Source organism: Phaethon aethereus (assembly GCF_964289735.1).
Source record: "Phaethon aethereus genome assembly, chromosome: 5".
In the NCBI taxonomy this organism is placed as follows: Eukaryota; Metazoa; Chordata; class Aves; order Phaethontiformes; family Phaethontidae; genus Phaethon; species Phaethon aethereus.
The window spans coordinates 25,616,238-25,639,398 of record NC_138579.1 but is presented as its reverse complement, the minus strand read 5'-3'; the positions used below and the strand labels follow the sequence as shown (position 1 = coordinate 25,639,398).

General features: G+C 46.0%; 1 protein-coding gene across 1 annotated transcript in view; it reads left to right on the top strand.

Annotated features, from left to right (window-relative positions):
• ADCK1 (aarF domain containing kinase 1) overlaps positions 1–23,161 on the top strand; it is a gene marked incomplete at both ends in the record, with an annotated part of 83,694 nt that overhangs the window by 13,943 nt on the left and 46,590 nt on the right. Inside the window, one exon of the mRNA XM_082001064.1 lies at positions 19,283–19,486. Coding sequence (XP_081857190.1) covers positions 19,283–19,486 — 204 coding nt within the window. The remainder of the gene's footprint in view (positions 1–19,282; positions 19,487–23,161) is intronic.

Sequence of the window (23,161 nt, the reverse complement as noted above, 5' to 3'; positions counted from 1 at the left end):
AATTCCTTGTCTTGCTTTGCTTGTGTGCGCGGCTTTTGCTTTACTTATTAAACTGTCTTTATCTCAAACCATGAGTTTCCTTACTTTTACTCTTCCGATTCTCTCCCTTGTCCCACCATGGGGGAGTGAGCGAGCGGCTGCGTGGTGCTTAGTTGCTGGCTGGGGCTAAACCGTGACATTCACCTATTAAAAAATAGGAGGATGCCTGGCTTGAGAATTTAAATAATCTTATCTGAGACTAGGAAAAATAGGTACCTGAAAGATTCATTTGGGAACAGAGACACATCAGTACTTGCAATGGCAAACTGGCCTTCTCAAATGTTGTTTTCTTTGTCCTTTGAGTCCTTAACAAGATCCATATTGTGGATTTTGTTTCACTTTCTAAGATTACTGTAGTCAGCTTGCAATGAAACACCAGCTTGAAGAACCCCAAATTAGGAGTACAGAGGTGAAAAGACTGGTGTGGCATGCAGAGGGTATTTCATGTATCAGGCCAGGCTGGAATTTCAGAGCAGAACTGAATACTGTAGATTTGCTCTGCTAAACCAGTGACCTTATCACATTCTCCCCAAAGTGTATCTGATAAAAGAGTGTGCTGGAGGGTAGCACACAATTATCTTACCTGTCAAGCCAGTGTCTTCATTTAGTCTGTTAAGTCAGTGTTAAGGGAATTGCTGTGGTGGGTTGTCTCTTGCAAACACTGCTCTGGACCTCTTGGCAACACTGAAGGCATCTTAGTGGGTTCCAGGCAAACCATTTTACCTATGTGGGGACCATCCTGTTTGCATACTTGAGGTAAAGGTGTCTCTGAAGGGAACTCTGCTGTCTTCTTCCATCCGGTGCTCCATGGCTGGACAGGACTCTGCCAGGTTGAGGAAACCCTGGGGACTAGGAAAAAAGGAAGCTATGTTTGTCTTGAGTTGGAGCATTTGCTGATCTAGTCTAGGAACAAAACAAAATATAAAGTTCAGTGCCAGGATTGGAAGCTACTCTTTATTGACTAGGGTGTTCAGGTGCCCTAGAAGTCTCCTAACATGAGCATGTGTCTGCATTTTTGTACATCTGGACAGGCATACCTGTCTGCCTGTAGAGGTGTGCCTGTGTGTTCAGGGTGTGAGTGCTTCTGTTGAAATAGCCACTTCCAAAATAGAGTCAAAGGTTCAAAGATGGCTTTGGAGAAGTGAATCCAAGATAGTAATCACATTCACTGCTAGCCTAGTTAAGCCTACTTTTGGTCCCATAGAATTGGTTTGGGGTTTCTTTTTTTTTGGTGTGTTTTCTTTTTTTTTTTAACTTGAGAGTCCTGTCTCAGTGACTGCAAATTCTGCTGATGGTGCACCATTCAGAGCAACGTGCTGCTCCTTCCTCTGCAGCAGCAACATCTTGGCAGGTCTGACACCAGTAACAACTTGTTTTTGTCAGTGTACTGAACTAATGTGACTTGGAAGGGGCCCACAGGGAGCAGATAAACATAGTGACAAGGGTCATCTTTATACAGCCTCCACTCTGTTCCTAGTTCCACTTTAACAATGAATGTGCATGTGAGCCTGCACATATACTCATATGCACAGTGCTTTATGAAATGCCTCCTGCCAAGCCTGAACCCATTTACTGTCTTTCCAGCTTTGCTGAATTTAGAGGTAAATTCACAGAAAAGGTCTCTAGCAGAATTGCAGCTCCTAAAATGTCTTTACTGGCCCTGCAAGTCTCTGTTTGAAAATGTACTTGTTCAGAGTTGCTTGTGAACTCCATAACTGTGCAGCCTGTTTGTTATTGTAGGGCTGCTCTGAACACAAGTTGTTTTTTGCAGGGTTGCTGAAGCGCAGCAGGCTTTTCACTCCCATTTGTTTATCGTAGGACTGTTATGTGAAGAGAAGTAGGGAAGATACACTTTCCTCCCTTTGGGCCCTGTCCTTTGTGTTCACAGTCAGGCAGCACAGCTGGACGTTTCCAGAGCCCAGCAGGAGCTGTTTCATCTCTGGAGTGCTCTGGTATCGCCTGTTCTGTCTCTCCTCTTCCTCTCCAGGACAGCTTCCCTGCTTCTATTTCTTGCAGTAAGCTGAAGTTTTGCTGTGGCAGTCTCAATTGGGAGTTATTCACTGACAACATACGGCGTGGTGATCCTTGACTGGAGAACATGGTTATAATAAAATGATGGCTCCTGAGCGATGTGGAGTGAGAAACAGCGAGGCTGTTAGCTGCAACTGTGCTTGCTTCATTCCAAGCTGGTGCTTGTACTGGGCTGTGTGCTTGAAGACAAGAGCTATCTGCAACCTGATGCGCATGAAGGGCTCCCAAGAGCTATACCAGGGTTAGGTCAACTGCAACTTTCCTTGACCTCCACTGACCCCAGAGGCCACAGGCTAGGGACTGAGTCTCTACCAGGAGTAAGGGTGATGTTTGATTCTTTCAAACCTATGTTTTGATTTTAGGGTAGCACATGCTTGGTAATGTGGCTTGGGACTGAGCAAAATGCAGGCAGAAACAGCTTCATGCTTGCACCTCTGAATGCATACAGCTTCCCTTGCTAGCCCTGCACAGCTGACCTCTCTGTTCACTTGTGCTGCCATCCTGTACTAGGCCTGAATGGGCTTCCTGCTCTCCCGATTCTCCTGCAGCGTGCCCCAGCTCTGCCCTTACCTCCCTCCACTGATGTCTCAGCCCTGGCTGCCTCAACCCTGGCCGCCGGTGTGCTGCTGTCAGATTGAGTACAGACTTACCCTACCAGGTCTTACATTCATTAGCAACTCACGTGGCAAAGATTTGCCACAATCTTAGTTTTCTGAGAAAATTGAGACCCAGGCACTGGGTGGATTCATCGCCAGCCCCAGGCAGGACAGCTCTCCCAGGCTGCGGCTTTGCACACCTGGGTCAATGGCAGCTGAGCCAGCAGATTTCCTCTTCCCAGTCCCTTGCTGGAGTAGGATTTCCAGCACTGGCACAGCTTGGTCCTCACCTGGACAGACAAGCTCCAGACTGTGCATGCCTTAGCTTCGTTCCTGGAAATCTTGCTCCAGAAACAGTCAGATGTCAGGTTCCGTAACGTGCTGAAATGATGAGCTCACAGCCCAAGGAATTCTTCCATTTACAGCCTAGAAACCCACTGTATTTCATATTAGTATTGAAAGCCTAATGCAGGCATGTGGTTTTTATTTCAAAGATACTAAATTTAAATAAAGCAACAACAAAGAAGTCAAGCTCTTGTCTTTTTGCAAAATCTTTGAAATGGTGTAGCTAATGAAGGAAGGTTCCTTTAAATGTTTTAAAAAAGTATTCGCTGTTTATAATTGTTGGATGTATGTGTAGTAAATTAAAGAAGAAACAATGTATAGATAAGACCACTTCCCCACACAACCCCTATCCTGGTGGCAGATGTCCCTCCTTCCACCTGCATTGCTCGACAAATTTCATCTCAAGAGGGGAAATGAATTCTCCATTGCAACATGCCTAGTAATTAACTGCACTGTAATTCTGATGTGCAGTGCTGTCACCCACCATCGGGTGGGAGTGGATAAGGCACTGCATTTTGTTGATGGTTGAACATTTGTTTTTCTCATCATTTTGACACCAGAGGTAATTGCCATTCTTGAAATATTCTCTTGCTACCATTACAAAGCAACTGTTAGGGACAAATTAATTATGAAGACTCTTGTTATGACAGATTAATAGGCCAACAGAGGCCATTTCTTTTTCTTCTTTCAGGCAACTGAATAGTAAAATCTAACAGCTCCCGTATAGTGCTTCTCTGTAAGCCAACACACATTTTGTTGGAAATGGGCGATTTGCAAAACCAGGACTAGAGGATAGAGTGGGTTTCCAAGCCTGCTTTTACTGAACTTTTGTTTTCCCAATATCATGTGCCAAAATGAGCTTGAGTCTGGGCATTGCCATCTGGAGAGGAGGTCTTCATGGTTGGTATTGGACCAATGTCTTCTGTCTGGGTCATGGTTCAGCAGCATCATGAAGGCTTGGAAGTGAGGAATGCTGGACTTGTGGATTTGATGGGTTTTAGAACAAGACATAAAGTCATTACCCCTACTGCTTTATGGACACTAAGGTTTCCCTGTGTCAGGGAGGTCAGATCTGATGTGCTGGGTGAGTTCCAAGTGGCCAATGTTGTTCTGCTTGCCTTTGTCCCCCTGGAAGTTGCAGACTACCCACCCCAAATTATTCCTGAGGGGTGCTCTCTGGGGACTGTTGTGATGTGGCCCATAGATGGCTGCCTTCCTGTAGTGGAGGTGATTGAGGCACCCTGCCTTACTGTGGCTGAAGCCTTCTGTCAAAGCCCAGGAGAGGAGGAGTTTGAAATATCTGAATTGCTCATAGCTCTGTTTAGAAGCTCACCCAACTTAGCTGTAGTCAGGACAGCAATTCATGTAAACTTGGTAATTGTGCTTTCAAAGAGGCAGTTATATAAGTATGTCATCGTTGACTGGCTACTATGGGATGCTAGTGAATCCCAGGTGCTTATGAGCACACGATTAAAAAGGAGTCTATTTTAGGCTCCAGAATAGGCATAATCTAGATTTAAATAAGCCTCCTGGAGGAGGCATGTTCACATTCTCAGCTTTACCTCAAGTTGTCAGGCAGACGTTTAAACAGAGTTTATCACCTCCAGCCAAGCGCTTGTACGTACAGCATTCTGTCTCTGCCCAGGAAAGAAATATATCCTCTGTGGTAACCAATGCACAGCACCCTTTCGTGCCATTATAGTCTTAATGAGAAGACAGTGAAGCTCCACTCTTTTCCAGAGACCAAACCAAGACCATGTTTATCCCGTTTTCCATTTTCCCCTGCCTGCGGACATCAACTCCCTGTTTCACTGTGACTTCATCCTTCTTCATGGCATGTCTGTATCTCTGTGTGGAGCATGTAAATGCTTTAATAAAATAATTATATGAGGGTAGAAGTCATACATACCATTACTTTTGGATTACCAGCATCTGATTTCTCTTCATTGCTTTGCTTCACACCCATCTTGTGTAGTGCTAACTCTCTGTGGTCCTTTTTTGGCACGCAAATTTTGTCTTTGGGACTATCCACAGTGACTGTATTTTGCCAGCAAGGGCTGATTTTTTAGAGGATCTTTGTTAATATTATTTTTCTGTCAGGTTTTGTACTGATTGCCTTTGTGATAGGCCTTTTGTCTTAAGCTTACTACTCTCCTTCTAGTCAACGTTAGAAATTTCCTGTCTTTGATTAGCGTGTTGGTGGAGATTGTCTCTTGCCTATTATCTCCACTGCAGTGTCATCTTTGTTTTCTCTTGTCCAGTGTTAGCGTCTTACGCCAGATTCTCCCCCTTTTGACAAAGGAACCTTGACTGTTGCTCACGTGAGATTCAAACTGAAACCTCTGGATTCCTAGACGGTGCTTTCTTTTTTAAATTGTGACAAGCACTGCCTGATTTTCATTTTTTTCCACAAAGAAGTTATAACTGTATAGTGATGGACCAGGCTTTCCTTACCCTGCCCCTTGGGGTACTTGCACAAGTGATCTGTGGAAATCAGCATCTCATATATCAAGAAGAAATCCACCCTAGATTTCCATCTGATAAAGTGCATTTCCTGCTATTTGTAGTTGCTTCTCTGGAAGGATGGTGGATAAGGGTAGGGAAATTTCTCCACAGGCAACTGAGCAGGAATCTATTTTATGATTTCCTAGGCTGTACCACTCTTAAAGGCTATTGACCAGTCACTTTGATCCTGGATGGGATAAGTAATCTGGAGGTGGAGACTTTCTGCTCCTTTTCTTCTTAGCTCAACTCCCCATGCACTGATAATGTTTCCTGTTGCACCCGATTGCTTGTAAATAAAATAATGGTTGACAGTGAGTCTGCAGGTGGAGGGACACTCCGTTTTCTTAAAATTAGAATGAGACAAGACATCCAACAGCTTTACCACCTATTTTACTTTAGGTTCTTATAATATGTTTGACATTTACAAATGCAGCATCCCTGCCTTGTGGATGCTCATTCATCTCTTAGATGAGAGGGAAAATTCAACAGCTGGCAATGGAAAGGGCAAAGTGTTGAATATGTAATTATATATAAAGATGATCCTTCACAACTTTGGTGAGCCACAGCCAAGTGCAGGGGAGACGTGTACAATACTGTTCATTGTGCTAGCAGCTGCAGTAAAGGCAATTGCCTCTGGTACTGCTGGGGGTAATTCCTTTTGCTTATTGTGGGAGCAAAAGTAATCTAGTCTGGATGATGGATAACCAACATGTGGCCTCACCTGGGCTCTCCTTTTGTTCATCTCAGTGTGGTGCCATGTCAAATATTCATATGTTTTACTTTATTAAACTGCTATCTCATGCTATTTTTAAGCGGTACCCTCAAAGCCAATATAGGCTCTCTCTGTTTGCATTCCTAGCAGCCATAAGGATTCAGTAGACCAAATGCTACCTTCACTGGCACCCATATAAGCCCAGTTTTTCCAAATTCTGCTTCCATTGGCACCTGCACAAACCTGTTGTTTTCAGTGAGAATGCAAAGGAGTGGCTGCAAGGAAGGATCTGACCTTCTAATTGCCGTTTAACAAGTCTATTGATTGTGCATGAATCAGAAGAGACACCAGCTCAGTCTGCCATAGTAGTGACATTGCTGAGATGCTAATAGACACCAGCTGCCTTTCATGTTGTAGAGCTGTATGGTGTTAACTGGATGAAAAAGCTGGAGTAACTTATATATATTTCACTGAAGTCAGCAACTCTGACTGATATCCAGAAGGGAACAGGCCTGCTGAGTAACAAGGGGCCATTTCTTTTTTTTTTTCTCCCCTCAACTTACACACTTTTAACAGTAGAACTGCACTTTGCCATTGATGATGACTTACTGGCACCACAGCCACTCTCTGTCTGTTGGATGTAGTGCTATGACAGTCACTGAAGTTTTTTGGAATTGACAGCATAATCCCATGGTTGTTATCTTTCCTGACTTCCTCGTCAATCCAATTTAATCACTTCTAGGTATTTCATGTGTTACTGTCTCTCTCCATTTCAGGCATCCTGTTCGTATGGGAAGAGGTCTGTACTTTAAAGGTCAGAGCTTCTCAGATTAAAGAAGGGGAAAGGAATCTGCCTCTGCCAGTTTGGTAAGGGGATGTATTGAGATCTCTAGAAAGGCTGCAGTGGAAACCCTTCTTTCTGGGTTCTGTGACCAAGATAAATGCTGGTGCCCATCTGCATGGCTGTTAAGAGAGGGAGCCTGCTTGCTCTGCTCCCCTGGCCATTGGAGTGACCTGCCAGGAGAGAAGTTGCATATATAGAAGGGGAAGAAGCTGCTGTTGCATGGTTTAATCTCCTGACGTTGACTCAGATAGGTCCTGACTGGAGGTCAGCTGTGACGTGCAGCTGGTAGGGTGGGATTCGACTGTTGGGAAGAGAAGAATGTCAGCCCAGATTCTTCGATGTTGACAAAGTGGATGTGATGATTTCTCCCCTCCAGCTGCAACGGCTGCCTCTGTGCTTCCTTCTTCCCTGCACACCCACACTAGGAGAGCAGACTGTGTGAAGCTACCCTGTCTTGACCCTCAGCTGCTGAACTAGATGAGACTTAGCTGAGCTTTCTCCATCTTTCCCTCTGTGCTTGGGCCATGCATCCTGATAAATCTCACCTTTCAGTGTGTCTTTCAGTGTATCTTCTGTCTGTCAGTGCTTCCCATGGACTCCATGGCTTTTCCAGCTCCCATTTTATTGCAGGATGGGGTGTGGCGACTAAGAGAGGAGACTGTCAGATGTCCATGCTCATCTCTGCTGCTACGATCCTTGACTTTGCTTTGAAGACCACAGTTGTAAAGGATAATAAAAAAATGCTGCTACAAATATATTAACAACAAAAAGAGAGGCAAGGAGAATCTCCATCCCTTACTGGATATGGCAGGGAACATCGTCTCCAAGGACGAGGACAAGGTTGAGGTACTTAATGCCTTCTTTGCCTCAGTCTTTAATAGCCAGTCCAGGTATCCGCAGGGTATTCAGCCCCCTGAACTGGGAGACGAGGATGGAGAGCACAATAAACTCCTCATAATCGAGAAGGAAACAGTTAAGGACCTGTTAAGCCACCTGGACACCCACAAGTCTATGGGACCAGGTGGGATCCACCCGAGAGTACTGAGAGAGCTGGCGAGGGAGCTTGCCAAGCCACTCTCCATCATTTCTCAGCAGTCCTGCTTAACAGGGGAGGTCCCAGATGACTGGAGGCTTGCCAATGTGACACCCATCTACAAGAAAGGCCGGAAGGAGGATCCTGGGAACTACAGGCCTGTCAGCCTGACCTCGGTGCCGGGGAAGATCATGGAGCGGTTCGTCTTGAGAGTGCTCACAGGGCATGTGTAGGACAACCAAGGGATAGGCCCAGCCAGCATGGGTTCATGAAAGGCAGGTCCTGCTTGACCAACCTGATCTCCTTCTATGACCAGGTGACCTGCCTAGTGGATGAAGGAAAGGCTGTGGATGTTGTCTACCTGGACTTTAGTAAAGCCTTTGACAGTGTCTCCCACAGCATTCTCCTGGAGATACTGGCGGCTCATGGCTTGGACGGGTTTACTCTTCGCTGGGTGAGGAACTGGCTGGATGGCCGAGCCCAGAGAGTTGTGGTGAGCGGTGTTAAATCCAGCTGGTGGCCAGTCACAAGCGGTGTTCCTCAGGGCTCGGTTCTGGGGCCAGTCTTATTCAATATCTTTATTGATGATCTGGATGAGGGGATTGAGTGCTCCCTCAGTAAGTTTGCAGATGACACCAAGTTGGGTGGGAGTGTTGATCTGCTGGAGAGTAGGAGGGCTCTGCAGAGGGATCTGGACAGGCTGGATCGATGGGCAGAGGTCAACTGTATGAAGTTTAATAAGGCCAAGTGCAGGGTCCTGCACTTCGGCCACAACAACCCCATACAACGCTACAGGCTTGGGGAGGAGTGGCTGGAAAGCTGCCTGGCAGAAAAGGACCTGGGGGTGCTGGTTGACAGCCAGCTGAATATGAGCCAGCAGTGTGCCCAGGTGGCCAAGGCAGCCAACAGCATCCTGGCCTGTATCAGGAATAGTGTGGCCAGCAGGAGCAGGGAAGTGATTGTGCCCCTGTACTCGGCACTGGTGAGGCCACACCTTGAGTCCTGTGTTCAGTGTTGGGCCTCTCACTACAAGAAGGACGTTGAGGTGCTGGAGCGTGTCCAGAGAAGGGCAACGAAGATGGTGAGGGGTCTGGAGCGCAAGTCTTATGGGGAGCGTCTGAGGGAACTGGGTTTGTTTAGTCTGAAGAAGAGGAGGCTGAGAGGAGACCTTATCGCTCTCTACAACTACCTGAAAGGGTGTTGGTCTCTTCTCCCAAGTAACTAGTGATAGAACGAGAGGAAATGGCCTCAAGTTGAGCCAGGGGAGGTTTAGACTGGCTATTAGGAAAAATTTCTTCATCGAAAGGATGGTCAAGCATTGGAACAGCCTGCCCAAGGCAGTGGTGGAGTCACCATCTCTGGAAGCGTTCAAGAAACGTGTGGATGTGGTGCTTCAGGACATGGTTTAGGGGACATGGTGGTGTTGGATTGATGGTTGGACTTGATCTTGAAGGTCCTTTCCAACCTTAGTGATTCTGTGAATATTCAGCATTTGAACACATTCCCTTGGTAATCGTTTCATCTCATCTTCTACCTCTTCACTAACACTAGTAACACCCTCTATGTTTCTCTTCCTGTTTACAGTGTCTGACCTCTGGAGTAGTTGGTAAATGTTACCAGGTCAGCCTTCTTGGCACCATCTGGTATTACTATTGAGGACAAATCATGAAACTCTTTCTCATTTATACCATACTGGTTCATCTGTCTTGCAGTAGCTCCTGATGTACTTGTTTTGCTCTCTCTACTCTGTCTGAGACTTCAGACCTTTTTTTAAGTGAAGAGACCATCTCTACACCCCTATCCTTGATATGGAGCCTCCCTGTGCATAGCCATAACTGTATCAGCTTCAGTGACTGCTAATTCCTGCTGTGGCCTTGTTTGAGCTCTTCCCGCCATGCTTCCACCAGCCCAGGACCAGCCCTCACTTCCCACGTTACTGCCTTCCCAGGGTCTCCTTACATGGATATAGCTGTTTGGGGAGTGTTCTCCCTTAAAGTCATTTTTGCGACACACCATCATCTCTTGCCGCTCAGACAGTAGTCTATGGTTTCTGTACGGTGTGTCAGCAGCCCCTGTTTAGGGAACACTCCTGAATCTAACACACATCTTGATTGATCTTGTTCCTTATAGCAACTGAAAATAGCAAATAAAACGAGGCTTAATAGGACTAATGTTTGGCAGCCCCCCACCACAGCTAAACACAAGGCCATATAAGACGGTGTCTTTACAGCCCTCAGCTTTTCACTGCCATCCCACATGGTCTGATCCAAGCTGAGCTGAATTAATTTTGTTAGCAAGATTTTGAGAGATGCTGTGTTAAATTTACTATCATTTCACCTGCCTCCGTAACAGGAGCTGCAGGCACTGTGATCAATGGATCGAGACACGTGCCTAGTTTCACTGCGGCTTCTATAAATGTCTCTGTGCCTTCTGCAGCCGTGCTGTTGAATGACTTCCTATTCTCCATGGGTGCTTTGCAACAAAGCAGAGGATACATCTCTCTGTATACCAATCCTATCAGGACAACAAGGCACTGAAGGCACTTTTGGGAACCTGCTGACTTTGCAAAGACCAGACATAGGTCTGTTCCTTCCTTCTCGTGCAGATCTGATCTGATCTTATCCTTCTGAGTAAGTAACATTTGCATAAGTGGACATGCCCCAAAAGAGATCCTGTGTGAAGGACCTGTTGCGCAGTCACAGATATTGTCTTCTAGAGAGGGCTCCCCTCAAGGTACAACAGCTTCAAGACCAGAACCATGTTGACTGGAGGTGATGTCTGTAGGTGTAAAGGACTCAGCTTGACTCTCAGACTCCCATATTCAACAGTTTGATCTGGGACTGTTAGTGGGAGAGAATAGGCAGGTAATGCCATAGCCATAGAAGTGCTACGTCCCAGTTATGTTAGCATGTTGTTTTCCCCTTGTCTCTGACCATCCCTTCCCTGTGCTCCTTGTTCTCCCTGCTCAGGAGACTTAGACACAATAGTGCATTATATCACAGAGGTGTCTAGAGGGGAAACAGCTGCTCCCTTCTGATTTTTCTCCTGAACTGCCCCACAGATAACTAATTGCAGCTCAGTTGCTTCTATTAGCTATTTACCTAAAATTGAGCTGGCTAATGAAAATGTTTCTAATTAATACGAGGCGGATTAAAACTCATTACAGCAAGGTCGTCAGTAATGAGAGATAATCAGAGCACAAATGACCGAGCTTGGAGCAAAATGAAGATGGAACATGGGCAGGCTATCAGCGCTGGTTGTGTATGCACCAGCCAGCAAGGGCAGGGTTCAGCAAGGTGACTGCTGGTGCTTCACGCTGCGGTTGAGCAACTCTGCTTCCTCCTCTTAGAGCAGCTTGGGAAGTGACTGGCTGAAGAGATGGACCTCAGCGGAGTGTAAGTTTTTCCTGAATCAAATGGCATCTCAAACTAGTGCTAGGCCACTCCTTAGTCACCTGTACGGATTGTTAGGAACCATGTTGTGAATCAGGGTATTAGCGGGAAGAGCATGAGAGTATGTGTAGCATAGGTGGGAGGTCAATGTCTGTATGGGCTTGTGTGTGGAAATTCAGAGGCCTGATGGCTCAGAGGATGGGGGCTTGCACGTCTGTTCAGTGTGAAATGGCTGGCCTGAGTTTGGAAAAGTCCCTCCTGATCTCCAGGGAAGATTTGCACAAATCATGAAACGTGTTTGCTTTAATTTCAGCTGCCTTTAGCACTGGTGATACAAGGCCCCAGCACCAACACTAGATTTCAGCTGTCTGATGCAGGCTCACTGTGTATATCCTTCCATTTGTATGGCATTCACTGGCCATCCTGCTAATTGTGTGACTACTTGTTCCTGTGTTTGTGAAACTGAAAAGCTAAGAAATTGTCGCTTTAGTCTAGGGAATCATCTCCACCCTTTATCCTTTGCAAGCTCTAAAGCGCGCTCTCTCACTTCCTGGGTGTCCCACTGGCAACCTACTGTTGTGCCAGAATTTCTGAAGGACTTTGATCTCTGCTAGGACTATTTTGAGCTATGGAAGTCAAAACTGAGAATTAGGGGGATGCCTTTTTAACCAGGGTTTGCACCAAGGTGAACTAACTAAAAAGTATAGGTCTGAAAAGGTAACAAGGTTCCCTAAGTGGAAACATATGGAGTGCCCTACTCTCATATGGGCAGGCAGAGACCCATAGGTAAATCTTTGGGAATGTTATACGTAACTTACACAAATAATGAATTATTAGATAGTGGATCTGTCTGTGATCAGCAGTATGATCAGTTAGTATTGGTGTAAGGAAGCATTTGAATGGGAAATACGGGGTGTGCAAAGGAATAAGATTTTGTAAAAGGTAGGAGGGAAAGATAGTACAAAAAAGGAGGCAATAACAATTCCATTTAGAGTTGTGTGTCTCCTTGCAGCACCCCTGCTGTCAGTCAGTCTGATTACCAGGCTGACAGAGTTTGAGCGCTATAGTAGTTTATATTAACTGTATGCTTATTCAGATTTGTTGAAAGAGGAAATAATAGCCCCTTGGACACAGCTACACTGTCATTGCAATGGGTTCTAGGTTTTCTATTGCTTTTTTTAAAGCACGCAAGTACCCTGTTCATTTCACCAGTATCTGTATCCTCTCTAAACATCTTCACAGATCTTTTGGCATGGCACTTGATTTCAGTCTCTCACTGTATTAAACTGAGGTGGACATCCTTCCATTCCTCTCAGTTTTGTGCTGTCCTGGGTCATCTAAAGCTGTTCCATAGTTTTACCAGTCATGTGCCTATGGCCCTGTCATTATCAGGGGTGGAAGAGAAAAGGACTGTGGCCATATTCCTGTCTTATCTTCTCTGACATGTCTTTTCTCCTTCCTTGACTTACTGTGTTTTGGGAATACCCACTACAGAGGTGTGATGACATCCTCTCTTCCCTCTGTATGGAGTCCAAGGGAAAGCCTGGCTCTTCCAGTCCAGTCTTCTGCTACTGCAGGCATCCCTGGAAGAGCTGTCTTGTCCAGGGTGGCTGACAGCATATATGCCTGGGATGCTCCACACACTGTGTGCCACAAGATACTTCCCAGCATCCCAAAGGCTAAATATGAAAGACCATAAACAGCAGTTTCGCTGTGCCATTGGAAGAAAGCAAGAGTCCATCAGCAATGTTCCGAGTCCATCAGCAATGTTCCGAGTCCTTGCAATGGCAGGTAGTTTAGTAAATACAGGAGATCCTTGGAAGCAGGTTGAACCCCAGCAGAAGGGGTGACTGATTTAAATGGAATGTGGGAGCTGGATACACCAAGTAGGTTCTATAAAGATTTTAATGATGCTGGGAGCATCGGTGCACCCTGTTTGCATTCTGTCTCTCACTGTGGCTGATCAATAGGGTAATTTTTGTCTTTATGCCTTGAGCAAGAGTGTTTAAAGCTCTTTAGACATTTTATTACATGTAATGTTCTTATGAGTCTGTAAAATTGGGGATAGCGATTCTGAATTTTGTAAAGAGCTTTGTAAAAGCACTTTTAGAGATGAAAAGCTCTATATAAAATCAGGTATGGTTGTTTTATCATAAATGTCTAAGGCCCTTCTGAATTCCATTAAGCTCTTGGATTCTCTATCCTCAGACAGGGAGTGCCACTGGTTAATGCTGTACTATGAAAAATGGGATGTAAAAAAAACTTAAAAAAGATTGTTGCTTTGTGGAATACCCTATTATTTGCTGTAACCTTGCAGCCATCTATGCTATGGGTTATCTGCTTGTCTATTGATTGTTCACCTGTCTTTGGTAGGGACTTGGCAGGGCTTATTTTTCCCTAGTGGTGAATAATTTCTATTGCATCTTATGGAATTTTTGTCACGGCACTGTTCTCTCCTTTGCCAGATCACTAGGAGGGAAATTAAACCTTGGTGTAAGGATAGGTGTAATGGGACACTCTGCTGTTTGTTTTTGATGGTAATTTATAGTAGAGAGCTCCTTCTGCTTTGTGCTACCTGTACCTGTTTTCCTTTTCATCACATTTCTCGGTGTTTCCAGTGCTAGTTCAGCTTCACTGGAAGTAACAACATTGCAGGTGCTAACGTAGACAGGGCTACTGCAGTATCACCTCGTCTAAAAGAATTCCGAACAGGTTGAAATGAATCTGTAGTAAAAACATCACTGAATGTTGCAGCCTTGTCCTAACTAGAGAGTCTCCCACTGCTGCTGTGTGTAGTGCTGAGCCTGGTGTTGCAAAGGGGGAATTCTGAGCTGGGAATGTGATAAAATGAGCAAGTGATATAAAAGACCATTCTTGCATCTTCTCCAATAATTACTCAGTTTTCTTTTCACTCTTTGTGAGGGAATTTATTGAAAGGCATGAAAGGCACTTAAAAGTCCCAATAAATACTTCCCTTTTCTATTCTATTGACCATTGCTTAACATGCTCAGAGTATTTTAGTGGACTGGTGAAGAATGATTTTTTTTTTCCTCTCAAAATCTCTGTTGGCTTTTTTCAGTCGTAACACATTTAGCTAGATGATTTTTAATACTCTCTATAATTATTGTTTCAACTAATTTAGTTGATACAGAAAAAAGCTTGCAGGACTATAATTTCCCAGATTACTCTGGATTTTTCTTAAATACAGGGCAACATTTGTTCCCCATCAGTCCTCTGGAAACTAATGGTTTTAATGTGTGATCCTCTTTTTATTATGATTATTAGCACCTCAGCTATTTTTTTAATTAATCTGTGATTTTTATATGATTGAAGTTTTCAAGGCATTTTCTAGAGATATTTTTCTTGAAATACTATCTTTGAGAGTGTGTATCCATTGTAAGCAGTGATGGGCAGGCTTCTCCTCAGCATCCTGCACCATGCAGGGAATTGCCTGCAGCAGAAGAGGGTGCCTCCTTTCCCTTGCGCAGGTTGGGAGTGGATGGGATGTGAGCGGGCACCACGTGGCGTGGAGCTGTTCCTGCTCACCTGTACAAGAGTGCTCTCTGGTATGGAGGTGAGAGGAGTAGCAGCCCTTCTAGCCCTGTCCCCTGGGCAAAATCCAGCCTGACGTTCTATGCGAGATGTTTGTGTTCGCAGTGTTCCTGGAGGCAGCACTCATCACCAGGAATTTCTGGTGACTTGTTTGTTATGTCTTTGACTAATTGCATTTCAAATTTTCTCGCTGCATTCTTAATCCCCATTTCACGTTTTTCCAGCTGTGAGGATGCCCTTCAGGGTTGGAATTACTTTTCTGAAGGGTTTTTCGTATGAAGAGGGGTTTCCACCACTTACCTTACAGTCTTTAGTGACCTTTCTGAGCCCTTTTGTCACCAGGTCTGTCACCAGATACTCAGGTTTTCACCAGTACATTTTACCTTTGGTATTTATTTTCTGCTAAATTAATTCCTTTATTTTTAAGACCAGAGTAGCATCTGCCAATTTGTGACACCTTGCACATCTGATGCTCTGGAGAGCAGTTCTTTGCCAACATCTCTGTGAGTAAAGGCTCCTTCAAAAGCATCAAAATTACTTGAGAAGGCAGGTCTGCTTGTACATCAAGGGTAAATTAAAAAATGTCCCTTTGCAGCTTTGCTTGCTGAGTATGTGCTTCACCCCAGAGGCGCCTCCTCTCCATACCTGATGGTTATTACTTCCATTATGGCCCATATAGAACAATTTTAATAATCAGTGTTAATCCCAATTTACCCAAGGCTTTTAGGTAAACCACGAGTCTGATAGCCATGCTGTAGGCCAATGGAGAATTCAATAGAATCATAAATAGTTTGGGTTGGAAGGGATGTCTGAATATCATCTAGTCCAACCCCACTGCAAAGAGGACGGACATCTTCAACTAGATCAGGTTGCTCAGGGCCCTGTCCAACCTGACCTTGGATGTTTCTGGGGATGAGGCATCTACCACCTCTCTGGGCAACCTGTTCCAGTGTTTCACTGGAATTTGTCCTGCTGAAATTTGGAGAAGGGGATTGAGACAGAAAGAGATACCCATGTGGACTGAGGAAAGAACCGTATACACACTCAGACAGCATTTGTGATCTGAAGTGCTTCCTGAGGGAGGCTTATTCTTGGTAATCCTTCGTACATGAAATCCTTCCTTTCTCTGCAGTGTGCTTCTAGGCATGATGCATATAAGCGGCTCCCTGTCTAACTAGCTGTTGTTCCCAGCTCTTTTCCCTGATAAGAAGAATCTTCAAGGTATTGCTTGTACAACAAAGAGCAGTATCTTCTGAGATTTCTCAGAGAAAAGCTCTGAGGCATTCTGGGGTTTTCCATTGACCCTGCAGTTTCTTCAGGGTAGGACAGAAGTGTGGGTCAACAGTGTTGGACACAGTAGTAAGAATGTGGCACTCTTACTTTGCCTATGATTAGCAGAAGGTCATCTATCAGAGAAACAAGTGCTGCATCTGGACCGTGACCTAGCTTGGAGAGATCCAGGCAATTAATAGATAGCGTTATGAACATTTTTCTGCTGAAAATGCTGACGTGCTTGATAAGAAGAGAGACCTTGGAAGCTGCATTCACAATCCTGCTTCATTCTTACTGTACTCCTGCCTCTAATGTGGACTGGGGTTTTGTAAAATGTAGGGCTATGAATAGATTTCCTACTTCTGAGGCAAGTTACTTAGTCATCTTTTGTCTCTCTAGCAGGGGCGGGAGCTGGCACTCCCTAGTCCAGCCAGCCAGCCAGGGCAGCTGTCTCTTAGGAGTTTTAGTCAAGCCAGTTGTGAGAGCATGGTGTTGGATGCTGTGCATGGGTTTTTTGTTCTGTTTTGTTCCTGGAGCCCTCTGTAAGGATGCTCTTGTCTCTCTTGGCCAGGACTGCTGTGTCCCTGAGGCCAAACAGGTTCTCTACAGGGTGGCTAAGTTTGGGAGGGCCAAAATGTCCTCTCTCCTTGTGCTAGAGGAGAGAGGGGCTATTTCTGCCTCCTTCTCAGCAGTGACCAACATGAAGATACACCCTGCATCCAAGCATGTCTATAACCAGTTGAATTTTCAGCTACAGGAGTTTTTCATTCTGTTTTTTCCATCTCCCTTGGTGATCTGTGTGGGGCAGGTGGGTGCATTTGAGCCAGCACCTCTACCCTGAGCTGCTCTGCCCTGAGCCGTGCCGCAGCCCGGCGTCATTTGACGGGCTCCTGCTGTGCCGATGGGAGGTCGCAGGGCCCTGTGCTGGCCTGTGCTCAGTGCTGGGGATTTTGGAGCACATCTGCAAGGAGCCTTGCCACTGGTTCCTGCCTGTGTCCTGGGCAGTGGCTGCCCGACACCTGGGGGGGCAGCTGCCACTGCTCCCCTTTCCCTTTGCTGCTGGCAGGGGCTTTCCTCCACGGCTGGAGGCAGCAGGCAGAAAGCGATTATCGGAGCTGCATAAAAGCTGTTTCCCTGTAATGGGCTGTGCTCCCAGTGCTGTCACAAACTACCCAGCCGCTCTGGCTCCCTCCCTCCCACTGCCTTTCTCTTTCATCCTATTACTCCCTCACCACTTTTCTTGCTCTTTCGTCCTCTTTCACAGCTTCCTTTCCGTGTCCTCTTTTGGCCTGCTTTTGCCCCCACCACACACAGGGAAGGAGAGCAGGGAAACAACCGGGGCAGAGGCTTGTTTGTTACAGCAGGAGCTTTAAAGCCGCTGTGTAAAATGCAGCACAGTAATGTGGGAGACTTCATGCTCGTGGATGTTATTTTCTGCCTATGTATTTGCAAGTGCTTTCGAGCAGGCAATACGACGGGGGAAGCTCGCTCTCCTAGCGTGAGTTATGCTTGCCTGTGCGTGCCCGCCTAATAAACCATGTGTGTGTGTGCGCGCGCGCATGTGTGCATCAAGCTGTCAAGTTTCACACGCTGAGCGTGAGACTTGCACATTAGGCTTTCTCCTCAAGCTCCCCTAGGCCTGTGTTTTATGCATTTGCGGCTCAGCACCCAGTCTGTCCCCTGATGTGTTCCCAAGTGCAAGACACTTGCCCTGTCCTGTGATGTGACACAGCGCTGCTTTGCACCGAGGGCAAAGGTAGCCACTAAATTGGGTAGGCGTGGGGGTGCGTGTGGTGTTCCTTTCTGCCACTTACTTTGAGGCTTTTGCTGGAGTCCCTCACCACAAGATCTTGGGCAGATGAGGTTTGCAGACACAGGATTTGACTTTCAGTGACTTCTGACACGGAAGCCAGAGGGATTAGGAGCCTCCATGCAGGTAGGTGTCAGGCATTAACAGGAGATGGGTGCGAAGTTATTTTTTGTCATTGATTTGCTTAGATTTTATTAATGTATCAGGGTAAACTTATCTGAAGTTTATTAAAGAATATTGAGCATAGCTGTGTCCTTGGCAGGAGATTTTTCTAGTGAGAGTAATAAAGGCAGAATAAATCATTGTCACTGAAGGATGTGGTGGCTGGTCTATTCTTGAGAGGCAGAATGAACCTCAGGAGCTGAAATCCAGACCAGGCAAGTGGTTGGTAATGGGTTTTCTCATTTGGTGGCTGCATTTTGGCCAATATGAGCAAAGCTGGCAAGTCTTCTCTAATTCTTAGTTTCTAAAACCACTGTCACTGCAGACTTTCTTGGCAATGTAAGCAGTAAGACCAAGACCTGGCTGGACTGGAGGGATGCAATTTCCCCTTGGGGTGTGTCAGAGTGAGCTGAGGAGGATGAAGGATTGCCCATGTACTGTCCTCCTCACTGCCAAACAGACATCTGTAGTTTTCATTTTTAACAGACTCTTCTTCCAAGTTCCTGGAAGTTTCTGGGATGGTGTCTGTGGTTTTCTTCTCACTTTAATTCATTACACTCACACTAGGAGTCTAACATACATAGTTGTGGTCCCAACTTTTGTCTTTCAACAAGAGGTTTCCAAACTGTGCATCATAGTGGTGGATCACAGCAACAAACCAATGCTGTCCTATGGCTAGACATCTCATTCTGTGCAAGGATGTAGCCCTGGACAGAGCCAAAAACTAATGTGCTGTCATTGCTCGTTCTGCCTGTGCAAACAAGTGTTGAAGCTCCTTGTACTCTGGAACGTCTTGTATTGGGCTGCTTCGACCCCTCTGAATCAAGCCAGAGTCTTAGTACTTAACTGACAGATTAGATGATGATGCCCAAAATCAAAAAAAGAAATCCCTGGTCGGTTTAAATACTGGACACATAAAAGGTACATATGTGGACGTGTGCATGTAACAGAGAGCAAAGGCCTTGGCTGATGTTCTTGTCTCTCCGCAGGTGCACCTGCGCTCTGCTGAGCGCCTCCGGGAGCTGTGCTGCGCCAACCGAGGCACCTTCATCAAGGTGGGACAGCACCTGGGAGCACTTGACTACCTGCTGCCTGAGGAGTACACCCGCACCCTCAAAGTACTGCACAGCCAGGCCCCACAAAGCACCAGGCAGGAGGTTGAGCAAGTCATCCGTGAGGACCTGGGCAAAGAGGTAGGGGCATCCATAGCCTGTGTTGGCTTCTCAGGCCTCAGCAAGCCCTGGGCAGCTAGAGGAAGGAAAACAGGAGCAAGGAGGTCTCTGGAGGTTCTTAGTTGCAAGAGATACCAAGGGGACATATATCCTCCTTGCCCCTGGGAGAATGCCATGCAAATTTTTCCTTGTCCATTGATGGGCTTTATTGGCAAGCTTAGGAAAGGAGAAGATAATAGAGGATTAAGGGTGTGAGGCTGCCAGGTGGAAATGGCAGGGCTCAGCAGAGCAGTGTACCCTGGAGGTTATGCCAAGACTAACAGGGTTCCTAGAGGTCAGGATGGAGGGCCATCTGCCACATGGAGGGGTCAGAGCTGGAGACAAAGTTCAGGACAAAGATGTGTTAGCAGGGCTCTGTGAGGGACGATTGCTCTCCCCTGGCTGCACCAGACCAATTTCAGCTAGCACTGACAGCCTTTTACTTTCTTGAGCCCCTAATTAACCCTCAAAGAAAATAATAGCATAAATCACTTTTGGTGATTGCACTCAGGTGATACAGTAGCCTAGGAGTCTGTGTCACCATTAACCCTCAGCAGCCCACAGCACTGAGATCAGAGGTGGGTGCCTATGTTCATTAGATGTAAGGGAAGTAACCACAGTATTTAGAGAGGGCGTTCTGCTACTTGCCCCTTAGAAGAAGAGGTTCCCTCACACTCCAGCTCAGGTTGAGGAGAGGAATTTCAAGGATCACAACTGACATGGTGAGAGGGAGGTAGGAGGCAACAGTGTGCAAAGGCAGTGGAAGAGAAGGTGGATGTGAGGGAGAGGAAGACAGGAGGCTGAAGAATGGAAGCAGGGTGGATGTATATTTTGGTGTTCTGGCATGTGTGACTGTGTGGTGAGGAGGTATGGGGCTAACATGATGGGGTAAGTGAAGTATTTGCACCTAGTGAGTATATTATGGGCAGATTTGGATGGCATGGGTCTGCCTATGTGTAGTTTTAGCGCCTAGGTATTGTCTAGTCAGGAATGAGAACTAATATTTCCCTGCAGTTTAATGACAGTGTTAATGTCAACCCCTGACCTGCAAGATGCTCCCTCTCTCAGTGCTGCATCCTTGTAGCACGGCTGGTACCAGCTGTGTTTCACAGCTCAGTGAATAGATGGAGCAGGGCAGGCTGGCTGCTCCCTCCAGAGCCCTGCTGCTCCATGGGCCTCCATCCGGCAACCTCCCCTCTGCAGAAGCCATGGAAAGCCACCCCAAGGTTAGCCCCCATTAAACAACCACAGCCCTGGCTCAGTTTGTGTGGCGTCTCGCAGGCTGAACCAGGTGCTTGGAGGTGGGCTGTCTTCTTTTCTCTCAAGTACGTGTTCAGCTGCCACTGATATGCTCTGGTTTCTTTCAGCTTTTTGGGAGCTAGACGAGCCCTCCATGCCTCATTGATTGCCAGCGAGGCAGCTTGAATCCAGTCTCCACAGCAGCCTTCCCTCTTAGCATTCACTTCACCCACATGGGCAGTGCTGGGCAATATTTAATTTTAAAGAGACAGAGAGCGGAAGAAAAAAAAGGTAGAAATGGGAAGAAAGGGATAGAGAGGAAATGCTAATGAGAGAAAGAGAGAGATGATAAAAGAGAGAAATTAAGAGAATGACATGTATAAAAATAAAGGAGCTGGTGAAACTGGTCAGTATTAAAAGCAGTATTAAGTATTAAAAGCCCATGTCCATTAGTTACAGGGTACCAAATCAAGGTATTTAAAAGCAAAAAGGGTTTGGGAAACCTAATGCACCAAAGCTGTCTTTGCCAGAGCCCAGAGGATTTAACAGGGTTACTTCAGGAACAAATTTAAATCCAGTGTAGCTACATCCTCAGTACATTTTAAATACAATATACTTAGCTGAAATATGGATGGCAGAAGGGCAAGGTGGAGTGTCAGAGCAGAGGAGAGTGCAAAGGGGGATCCTGAAACCGTCCCCCTTGGGGCCAGGATCACACCTGGGAACTCGCAGATGAATTCAAATAGAAGAGAAAATGACAGTGAGGGAACACTCCCAGGGGGTGTAGGCCTAACCCTGCTGCTCTCGAATTCAGTGTTAAGACTTCCAGTTTCCCCATCAGACTCAAGAGCAGGCTCCTTTGATGAATCTCAAATATAGGCAAGAAGTAATTACATACAGTTTGGCTCAGTGCAGAACAAATGGGGGAAATAGTAACTGGAAATACAAAGATACCTAGGGAGGAATGTGACAGGCTGACAAATTAGGTAAGAGCTTGCAAAAGGGCATGAAGATCAAAAAAAGCCAGTTTTGTGTATAGAAGCATTGTATCTTCAGTCAATTAGAAATAGTCTGTCTTCTGATATGACCTACTCCTGAGAATCTTATCAGAGGCTTGGATGTTTGACAAATGGAGTGATTTTGTGGGAAAACTGGCGTAAATGGAGAGCATTCCAAGGGGACTGATCTTTGAGCAAAGGCAGAGGGCTTGTGAGGTGGGTTTACAGCAGTTTGACACAGCTCTGTTGTCACCACACAGACTTGCATGACACCCTGCTGATGGGGGAACTCCATTCCCAACATCGTGGCTGGAGACTGGGAGCTACAGCATGTAGTTCTGCTGTGTGAACTAATGGACTGATTTAAAGGCAAATGGCATGTGTGCTGATATCACACAGAAGGAGAAGCATCATATATGCTGACTAGTGGGCTGCCCTGTCAAACCCTGTTTTAAGTCTAGGGTGAATCTGTGTACCTATCGGGGATCATTGGGATAAAAATAACCAGTAGTGAGCAGATGCTGGCTTTCTAATCTCAGCCATAGTGATTTAGCTAAGTGATGGTGGGAGGTGATAATTTTTTTGAGTGTTGTATACAAGAGGTTGGGGTGGAGGTGGGATTTTGAGGACAGCACTAGTAGTAGCAGTGGGAGAGGCTATGCAAAGAAATCTTTACAATGACTCCTGGAAATGCTCACCAGCAAGATCATAGAGTAAGAGTCTTTTGGGGGGACAGTGGAGATACCACAGGTAGGGCTTGTTCTGGATGGATTCCTTGGATCAGTTGGGAAAAACTGTGTGCATAAGAATGGGTGATGAGATATGAATGAAAGAGTCTCTCCTACCTCTATTCATATCTTCCCTGCTTGAACAAGATTCTGAAAATGAAAAGGTGTCAGGTGTGGAAAATGAATGCAAAATGAGTATGTTCCCTACCCCACAATTGTCATTTTCTCTGCAGGGCTATTAATGACACAGGGAAAGATAGCTGGTTCAGCTAAGCTCTCTAACTCAACAAGGTGTATGCAGAGCAGAGCCAAGCAACTTCTGGTGAAATTTGGACACCAGACATTTAGGGAGAAAGACTGATGAGAGGCTCTGGAAGATGAATCTTTTGGAGTGGCTCCGCCTTAAAAGCACAAAAGCATTGCGCTTAGAAAGTAGAAATGATGGAAAAAATGTTTTGCCAGCACTGGGATCAGGGGCATTTCCTTCCACTGGCAGGTCTGTTGGAAGACACTGGCTTGTGGCCATGGGCTATAGGGATACTGGGGAGGTCATGCCAGTTTGGTCCCAGAGCAGAGGTGCAGAACCCCGGCTACCTCTGAGTTTGGCCAAGCCAGTTCCACCTGACAGCCCTTCGGTGTCTGTCAGAAAGGCTACCTGTAGGTCTTTTTGTGTGTGATTTCCATGGACAAGG